We start from the raw sequence: 10179 nt of genomic DNA, 5'->3' as shown, positions 1-10179 counted from the left end.
GGAAACCCCCCCCCCCCCGGGGGGGGGTTATTTGGCCTACATGGGCCATAAGAGAGAAGAGGAGGGCCGGCCAGGGCAGGCCGCGCGCCCCCTCCCCCCCTAGTCCGAATAGGACAAGGAAGGGGGGCGGCGCCCCCCTTTCCTCTTTCTCCCTTCCTCCTTCCTTTTCCAACAAGGCAAGAGGGGGGAGTCCTACTCCCGATTGGAGTAGGACTTCTCCAGGCGCACCCATAGGGCCGGCCGCACCTCCCCCTCTCCCTCCTTTATATACTGAGGCAAGGGGGCACCCCATGACACACAAGTTGATCCTCGTGATCGTTCCTTAGCCGTGTGCGGTGCCCCCTTCCACCATATTCCACCTCGGTCATATCGTAGCGGTGCTTAGGCGAAGCCCTGCGTCGGTAGAACATCATCACCGTCATCACGCCGTCGTGCTGACGAAACTCTCCCTCAGCGTTTTGCTGGATCAAAACTCGAGGGACGTCACCGAGTTGAACGTGTGTAGAACTCGGAGGTGCCGTACGTTCGGTACTTGGATCGGTCAGATCGGGAAGACGTACGACTACTTGCTCTACGTTGTGTCAACACTTCCGTTGCCGGTCTACGAGGGTACGTAGACAACACTCTCCCCTCTTGTTGCTATGCATCACCATGATCTTGCATGTGCGTACGAATTTTTTTGAAATTACTACGTTCCCCAACAATTATTAGTCTTCGCACACATTTCGGATTACAGACCTGTTTGCTGCATATCACACACATTTTGATATATTGAACCGTTTCTGTTCTCTTGTCTCAACGCAAACAGTTCATCCGAGTGAACCGCATGCCGTATATCGCACACACCTTGATCTAGCTGACCTTTTCTTTTGTGTTGCCTAATCACAAACAGTTCATCCGAGTGAACCGTAAGCTGTATATCGCACATACCTTCATCTGGCTGCCCGTTTCTTTTGTTCCTCCTCATCGCAAACAGTTAATTGAACTGAACCGTATGCCCTGCATCGCACACGCAACTAAAATCTGAACCGTGTTTGATGCATCCTCCATCGCAAACGTTTTACACCTTTTTTGACGGGTTTTTACACCACCGTTTGTGATTATTGCATCGCACGCACAGTTTCATCAAAGGGTCTCTGATCATAGTGTCGCGTTACCAGCATCCTCCAGTAGTGCTACTTCCTCATGGAAGTGGGCAACATTCGTCAGCCTCCCCTGATGCCTCTTGGAGGCACTGCCTTCTACTACATCCTTGCACTTGGAGCAAATGCCCTGAGCAGCATTGCTAAGAACCAACTTGCAGGCAAAGCACTGTGGTGAATAACATAAGCATGTTACACATGGACCTGGACTACAATGGTGATTATCTTCACTACAAGTTGTCATGTAGAAGGGAAGATTTGGTATAAGGATCACAACTAGAATATGTAGAACCAACCTTTGTACAAATCACACTAATTTACCACTAAAAACCGAGCCCATGTTCCCCCAAATCACACTAATCTACCCCCATATGTAGGTGTTCTTCCCCCAAATCTAACCCTAAACCAAACTCTAAAGGGACACCAAATCAAGCCCTATCAAACCCTAAACCAAGCCTAAATCGAACCCTAAATTAGGCAGGAAAGGGCTTACCGCCATTGATGAAGTGGTGGTGAAGCGCTCACGGATGGTCGTCGTCTAGGTTTTCTACCATCATTGCTCGCCGTCCAAATCACCATCGATGCTCGTCCCTGCGCGTGTAGTCGCATTCCCTCCTTGCGCTCGCTTGGGGCTTGACTCATTGGGAACGGTCGATTTGACTGTTCCTCCAGTGTCAGACTCTGGGCTACTTTGAGTTGATCACGCACGGGTCAAATTTGATCCTCCACAACCCGAATGGGTGTTATGTGATCAACAAAGCATGCCCTTTTATGTTAATCTTAGTGAACTAATTGGCTAGTTTTTACGATAAATGGGCCGCCTCTTGCACCCCTACGTAGACGCCACCTATATACACATCTTAGAAGCCGCATCACATGAGTTGACTTGTAAATCTTAATCTCCTATGTTGATAAATACTGTTGGGGAACGTAGCATGCAATTTCAAAAAAATTCTATGATCACGCAAGATCTATCTAGGAGATGCATAGCAACGAGAGGGGGAGAGTGTGTCCACGTACCCTCGTAGACCGAAAGCGTAAGCGTTAACTTAACGCGGTTGATGTAGTCGAACGTCTTCGCGATCCAACCGATCAAGTACCGAACGTATGGCACCTCCAAGTTCAGCACACGTTCAGCTCGATGACGTCCCTCGAACTCTTGATCCAGCAAAGTGTCGAGGGAGAGTTTCATCAGCACGACGGCATGGTGACGGTGATGGTTATGTGATCCGTGCAGGGCTTCGCCAAAGCACTACGACAATATGACCGGAGGAGTAAAGTGTGGAGGGGGGCACCGCACACGGCTAAGAGAACAATTGGTGTGCTTTGGGGTGCCCCTACCCCCGTATATAAAAGGAGGACGGGAGGAGGCCGGCCTAAGGGGGCGCACCATGGGGAGGAAACCGACTAGGACTCCTAGTCCAAGTTGCCCCCCCCCCCCCTTCTTTCTTTCGAAGGGGGAAAGGAGGAAGGAGAGGGAGAGGGGAAAGGAAAGGGGGGCCGCGCCCCCTCCCCTTGTCCAATTCGGACTATCCATGGAGGGGACGCGCCACCCCTTGTGGGCTCCCCTCTCTCTCCCCTATGGCCCATGTTGGCCCGTTACTTTCCCGGGGGGGTCCGGTAACCCCTGGGTACTCCGAAAAATATCTGAAACGCTCCGAAACCATTCTGGTGTCCGAATACTATCGTCCAATATATCAATCTTTACCTCTCGACCATTTCGAGACTCCTCGTCATGTCCGTGATCTCATCCGGGACTCTGAACAATCTTCGGTCACCAAAACACATAACTCATAATGCAAATCTTCATCGAACGTTAAGCGTGTGGACCCTACGGGTTCGAGAACTATGTAGACATGACCGAGACACATCTCCGATCAACAACCAACAACGGAACCTGGATGCTCATATTGGTTCCTACATATTCCACAAAGATCTTTATCGGTCAAACTGCAATGACAACACACGTCATTCCCTTTGTCATCGGTATGTTACTTGCCCGAGATTTGATTGTCAGTATCCTCATACCTAGTTCAATCTCGTTGCCGGCAAGTCTCTTTACTTGTTCCATAATGCATCATCCCACAACTAACTCATTAGTCACATTGTTTGCAAGGCTTATCGTGATGTGCATTACCGAGAGGGCCTAGAGATACCTCTCCGATACTCGAAGTGACAAATCCTAATCTCGATCTATGCCAACCCAACAAACACCTTCGGAGACACCTGTAGAGCATCTTTATAATCACCCGGTTACGTTGTGACGTTTGATAGCACACGAGGTGTTCCTCCGATATTCGGGAGTTGCATAATCTCATAGTCAAAGGAATATGTATAAGTCATGAAGAAAGCAATAGCAATAAAACTTAACGATCATTATGCTAAGCTAACGGATGGGTCTTGTCCATCACATCATTCTCCTAATGATGTGATCCCGTTCATCAAATGACAACACATGTTTATGGTCCGGAAACTTAACCATCTTTTATTAACGAGCTAGTCAAGTAGAGGCATACTAGGGACACTTTGTTTTGTCTATGTATTCATACATGTATCAAGTTTTCGGTTAATACAATTCTAGCATGAATAATAAACATTTATGATGATATAAGGAAATATAAATAACAAGGCATACTAGGGACACTTTGTTTTGTCTATGTATTCATACATGTATCAAGTTTTCGGTTAATACAATTCTAGCATGAATAATAAACATTTATCATGATATAAGGAAATATAAATAACAACTTTCGGCATATTTCCTTCAAATACTCTCTTTTTTCTCTCCTGATATAGTGAAGATTTTTTTGTCGCAAACTATAGAAGTTCTATGGTAATTTTCTATTAATATGAATAAAGTTACAATATTTACAAATAGAAAGAACCTGAAGCAAACAACTATTTAACCAATACCAGTTCTATGAAACATGAAGAAACCGATATAAATTCAGTTCAGCATGTGATCATGCTAGATGGTCACTAATCCACCTTTGCAAAGTGCCTAGGTGCTTTCCTTGATTCCATGTTCTAGCAAACTTAGGCCCTCTCTTAATATGAACTTCCAGCAATTGATACTAGGCACTTCTGAAGATTTTCCCATTTCTTTGTCTCCAGGTGGCCCAACAGCCTTGTATGAGTATTTCTATTGCAATACTTTTTGGTAATATAGCTGATGGGCAATAACAATATCATCTAAGCATGAGATCCCCAATCTTTTGAAGGAAGAATACTATTCCAGCAGTCTTGGACAAAGTCACAATCCCAAGAAAGTTGTCTAGAGGTTTCTTTTGCATTTTCATGACAAAATACGTAGTCATAACATTCCAGGAAGAAGGTTTTCCCTTTCAGCAGGTTTCTACTGTTTACTCTATCATGAAGCAATAGCGAGAAAAAGATTTTGTGTCCGAGTCTGCATGCACATTTCCATAGCCATTTGAAGATGAATTATTCTTCTTGTTGTGGGCATAGATGCTGATTTATAATGATTGAGGAAAACTTCTGTTTTTTGACCCTTGCATGCCCATTTGTCTTTCACTAGAACGCCTTGATTTTGCAGAAGGTTCTGTAGCTGAGTAAATTGGTTATATGCATGTGTGGACAGAGGTGTGTTGAAGGGTTGGGCTATGTCCATATGTTGTATCCTCAATTCAACAGATTGGGTATCATCCTGTGCATATGAATGCAATTCTGGGAACTTATGCTTGAGAGGCTGATCCAACCAACAGTCATGCCAGAGGACTGATTGTCCATTTCCTAGTGTGCAAACAGAGTTTTCCTTTATGTATTCTTGTAGCAGCTTCAAATGACTTTTCCACCAACTGGAGCCCTCCATCTTAAACCCAGGGAGAGAATCAGAGTAATATGTTTCCCATATTAGTTCCACCCAAGGCAAAGGTTGTTTGTTGATAGATTTTTGAATATTCTTCATCATCAAAGCCTTGTTATGTAGTGCCACATCTAATATTCCTAGACCTCCTTGAGCTTTTGGGTTGCATACTTTATCCTAGGCACTAAGGGCATGTCCAACAATCCGATGACCATACTTTCTCCATAGGAAGTTTCTCAAATACTTGTTGATCTGGCTGGTAACTGACGCGGGAAGTGCAAGGGTGCTCATGAAAGAGATTGGCAAAAAACAGATTTAGTGTGAAGAAATCTTCCATCCTATGAAAGCATGGTTGAGCATCCTGCCATCCTTCTTTCAGTTTGTTTACAGATTGGGGTGAAATCTTCAATCCTGAGCCTACTTGCACTTAGGGGGAGCCCTAGATATGTAAATGGAAAGCTACCTCTTTTGCATCCCAGGGTATTAAGTTGTGCAAAGAACTCCTTCACATTGATGGGTATCATGATGGATTTGTGGAAATTTATTTTCAACCCTGTTTGTGCGGCAAAATGCTTCAGCAGATTATCCACTTGCTCAAGTTGGCTTTGAACGGTAGGAAGGGTTAAAATTGTATCATCTGCATACTGAATCACTGGAAAGTCTAGGTTGGAGTTTGAATTCAGAGGTGTGTGAATGATATATGAAGATCGCAGCCGTGCACGTTGTTTTTCCCCTGGAAGGGTTTTATAATTGTTAAAGAAAATGGTGTTGTGTTTTTATTTGTCAGTGAACCGAGGAACAATCCCAATGTCAAATCAAGCTGTAAAAAATTGCAGTAATATCAAACAAACCGGTAACATTTCTAATTATTATGCAGACAAGCTTACAAATCATATATTGCGAGCACAATAGATTTAATGTCTTAAAGCTTATCAAAAACAAAACAAACAAAAACTCCAACTTACCCCAGTACATTGCCAAGGGCACAAAGTTTCAGACCCTAATAATACACCACAAGACCCTGAAGTTTGATACTTATTCTGAGTTCTGACACAGATACCTGATAGTACCACAGAGTTCATACCCGTAGTACACTGCTAGTGCTTCCGATACTATTTTACAGGCATATGGGGAGCCCCATCATCACAAGATCCCTGAGAACCAGCACCGGAGTTCTCAGGGAAGAGGTAATGCGACGTGGAAGGACACCCCAATGCAGTAGAGCCAAGAATGATTTGCCTGCAGACAACCAGACGGAGCCAGAGCCGGCCATGGCCGGCTCTTGATCTGGGTGCCTGCGTGTACCCCCCTCAAGTCACGCCTTGAGGAGCTCACAGCAGCCGTCGGCGGCCGTGGCCCACTTGAAGGGGGCGGATGCCCCGTGCTCGCCGTCCATGATGATCGGCAGCGGGGTGAAGAAGGGCGTCCGGAGGTGCTCGATGCTGTTGTAGTGGTCCACGTCGTCGTGGTCGTACATGCTCGACACCTCCGAGCCGGAGAGGCTCGAGATGCTGCTCCGGGAGTGCGGGTTGCTCGGGATGACGGAGCTCGGAGACGTGGCGAAGCGCGTGGGCGGGGCGCACTCTGCCCTCTTGCCTCCTCCTCCAGCGTCCTTGCCATTCCCCTCCTTCTTGGTGTTGAGGAAGCGCCCTCCCGTGCCCCTCGCCCGGCGCATCGCGTGGCGGTGGCGTGATTCGTGAAGATACGGCTGCGCCATGACCATAATCGATGAGGTAAATATTTTGCCTCCGTTTCAAAACATGGTCATAAGCGGCGATGAGAATATTTGAATGAAATGTTGAGTGACGTTTTTTTTGTTGGCAAATGAAGAGGTTTGTTTTCCCCGATCTCTGTAAATGACATGGACTTGGTGGTGGAAGTGCAGGCTTACCTTTCTTCCTTTCACCAGCTGATTCTCTCGCTCCACCTTGGCACGAGCACGGCGGCGGCGAAGGATGCCTTCATACTGCTTCGCATTCACGTAAATCGGCGCGTCAGCTGTTGCATTCAGTGGCAAGAGCAATCGGCCACCAGGCTACGAGCAACACAAAAAAAGAAGGCGGCGTTAGAGAATAATATCACAGAAAAAAGAAGGCTCCCAAAATAGAGCACACAAAACACACCAAAGCTTACCGTAGATTTCATCGCGTAAGTGGTAAGCAGGCCATAGCACTGCTCAGCTGAAGGATAACCAGAAGACATCTGAAACACATGTGGCAAGTTAGCAACTGAAAACTGGAGACATCCCGAAACAATTTTCAGCTGTAAAGTTGGACAAATTCCAACCATATTTTGAACATAAAATAGCAGTAATCGAAAAGCATACCATGGAAGGACCCGGGCCAAATTCGAAGCGACTGTTGTATTCCGGGAGCGGCGACTGCAGTGCGATGGTGGCGGAGTGCTCCATGGGCTTCTCTCCTTTGTTGCCTCCCGACTCCAAATTCCCTGAGCATCACAGTTTCTCAAAACCCCAACCACAAAAGTGTACTATGTAACCTAGATCAATTTTTTAAACTGCTAGACGCTGATGCTTCCTTATCTGCATTAGTATTATCGAAATGGAGATGTAAGCTTTATATTACTATACAGGTGAGCTCCATGTGGTTGGACAGACGTGTATGTTACTCATGGAATCTTTGAAGTGAATAGCTGTATCAGATTCCATCAAGAGCTACCGTGTAGCTGATTAGTATATGGTTAGACGAGGCCAAAACCAATTTCATGTTCAAAATGTCAAACAGTAACCATCAAACATGTGCCTTATCACATCACTGTAAAAGAAGCACATGTGCCTTACCACATTTTATTTTTGATAAAGGGCACTTTTATTGACTCATAATGACGCATCGCGGTAATATAAGCACGATGAGTTCACACCCGGCCTTTTGCATAACTGAGCACATAGAGATAGGGCATGCTTTCGTGTACATAAAAATAAATAGGGCTAATGATTGTGCGAACAAACACGGGAGCAGAATATCCAGCTCGGCTGTGAACTAATACCATCTTCATCAGAGAAAAGCTTATCTTAGTCAGTACAAAAATAACAGACTTGGAGACCCAACTGCTACGTCTTCAAAATATAATATTCTGATTGGTATTTTCTTTCCTAATCTTGGGCTTAGGTAATCCGTGCCCTTCCAATATTTTGGATAATACTATAAAAGCAAGCCTGCAGCCCTCGTCACTCTTTAAACTTGTTCACAAGTCTTGTTCATCAGCACCCACCATACGCAAATTCATCTAGTAGTTCATACCAAGTTGTTGCATCATACATATTTTCTTCCGGGAATTTTTTTTTCGTCATATGAGGAGGAGAAAAGAGTGAAGTGCCATATCATTCTAAACTCACATGCATATCTTGGCAGAAGGGTCTGCCAAGATTTAAGATTTACTACATGATTATGGAATCCTATTTCAAACTAGGCCATGGGACATGTAATTCAACCTTGTGTTCACCGGCATGGTAGCATGCACAGATCCAAAGAAGCGATGCCAAATTCTTGCAATAGTAACCATTAATTCCACAAGCTGCTAGCAAGGAGGCAGAGCAGGCTCACCTTGGAACACCGAGAACTTGAGGACCTCAGGAGCCCCGCTCTTGGGCGCCGGCAGTGGATCCAGGATGCCCTGAGCTCTGGGCACGACCTGGAACTGGGCGTCCCGGCGAGGCTCCGCCTCCGGCGACGACGACAAGGAGGCCCCCGGCTCCCCGTACAGCATCTGGGACACCGTCCACCATGGCACGGAGGCTCCACCACCACCACCATTGGAGGCCTGCCCGAATCCGTCGTGGCCCTTGAAGCTCATCATCGCTGCCTAGCTTTGGCAAGGAAGGAATTAAACAAGAGTGTCAGAGGCTGGATTCTCTTCGGGCCAGGACAAGAATGGTGTTGCAGGATCTTTAGCCTAGCTAAGCGTCCAACCACCCATGCCAAACCAATAATTAAAGAGGAATTCAGAGAGATGAGTGTAGGAGCCGAGGAGGTGAAAACAAAAACGAGCAATCGCGGGGAATAAAAATTATGAAATTAAAGAAACGAAGCAAGTGGGGAGGGAGGGGAGCTGCCCCCGAGAAGCAGGCAGGACAGATGGGGCAAGAACCGTAGCATCGAGATGCATGCCATGAGCTAGTGGATATGCCACAGGAAACGCGCAAGAAACCAAGACGCCGGCAGGGGAGACGACGGCCGAGGTGAAATCCGAAGAGGCGGCAGAAACCGGGGCAGAGAGAGAGAGCCAGGAGAGGCGAACACGTTTTGTGTTGGCCAGAGAGAAGAGGAGCAATTTCCATGGCTGTGCCCACAAGGAGAGGAGATCAGCTTGGAAAGAAGAGAGCAGAGCCCCCCCTGACTTTCAGAAGGCCAGGGATTTTCCACCCAACAGCAGAGACAACTTTGAGCAGAGCAGAGCACTCGTACACGTATGGAAAACCGGAGAGGGGGATTTAGGACGAACCAGAGCGACGGCAGGGGCGGCCGGCGGGTGGTCGTCTGCGCCGCGGAGAGGGGAATCTATCAAGCAAAGCCCGCTCGCATCTCAGGCTCAGCTGGGGAAGACCATCTAATAATGGCAAGCAAGAAGCGGCACCAGAGAGTGGGAGAGAGAGAGAGAGGAGAGGAGATGTGGATGCAGGACTAGTATATGAATGAATGAATGAATGAATGACAGTGGGGACGGACAGAGGGCAGAAACCAAGAAAGGTCTCTCTCTCTCTCTCTCTCCTCGGCCTCCCTCCCGGCTCGAGCTGAAAAGATGGCCACTAGCTCCTTCGGTGCAGTGGGCTTCCTTCAATCGCCTTTGCGCACCCCGGTCTGGCGCAACTTGGCGGTACTTTAGATTCCTGTAATAGCAGTACGGGCGCCGGAGCAGCAGGAGTACTTACTACTGGATCGATGATGAGCACGTAAGAATGGGATTCTTCCCGGGACACACGCGCCGGTGGTGAGCCCGAGCCCGAGCCGTATCGTATGCCAAATTGGTGGCGCGCCTAGCTGGTTGGTGCTACTGTAGCTTGCCAACTGTGGGATGTTCTCCCTTCGTCCTTCCTTTTCCCTGTGTGCCTCCCTCCTCTCTGAGAAAGGCACCGAGGAAGTAGAGTACGCACCAAATGTGGCCGCCGTGCGTGCCGGTACCCCTACATTTGTCCTCGGACCAACCAAACGGACCTAGGTTTTTCTTTTTTTGTTGAGGAACAACAAACGGGCC

General features: G+C 47.2%; 1 protein-coding gene across 2 annotated transcripts; it reads right to left on the bottom strand.

Moving 5' to 3' along the window:
- Nucleotides 1–5804: 5804 nt before the first annotated feature.
- Nucleotides 5805–9674, bottom strand: LOC119303006 (nuclear transcription factor Y subunit A-10-like). Of its 2 annotated transcripts, none has more exons than XM_037580083.1 (6): nt 9430–9674; nt 8532–8790; nt 7295–7416; nt 7102–7170; nt 6860–7003; nt 5805–6676 (listed from the first exon to the last, which is right to left on the bottom strand). In XM_037580083.1, the coding sequence occupies exons 2-6, from the start codon at nt 8782–8784 to the stop codon at nt 6284–6286; spliced, it is 981 nt and encodes a 326-aa protein (XP_037435980.1). In that variant the 5' UTR covers nt 8785–8790; nt 9430–9674; the 3' UTR covers nt 5805–6283. The 2 variants fall into 2 exon arrangements, with proteins under 2 accessions (XP_037435980.1, XP_037435979.1); XM_037580082.1 differs by having other exon boundaries at nt 8532–8794; nt 9430–9670.
- Nucleotides 9675–10179: the final 505 nt, after the last annotated feature.

Source organism: Triticum dicoccoides, chromosome 5A (genome assembly GCF_002162155.2).
Source record: "Triticum dicoccoides isolate Atlit2015 ecotype Zavitan chromosome 5A, WEW_v2.0, whole genome shotgun sequence".
NCBI lineage: Eukaryota > Viridiplantae > Streptophyta > Magnoliopsida > Poales > Poaceae > Triticum > Triticum dicoccoides.
Note: the sequence above shows the minus strand (reverse complement) of the source record. Positions and strands in the feature narration are given on the sequence as shown.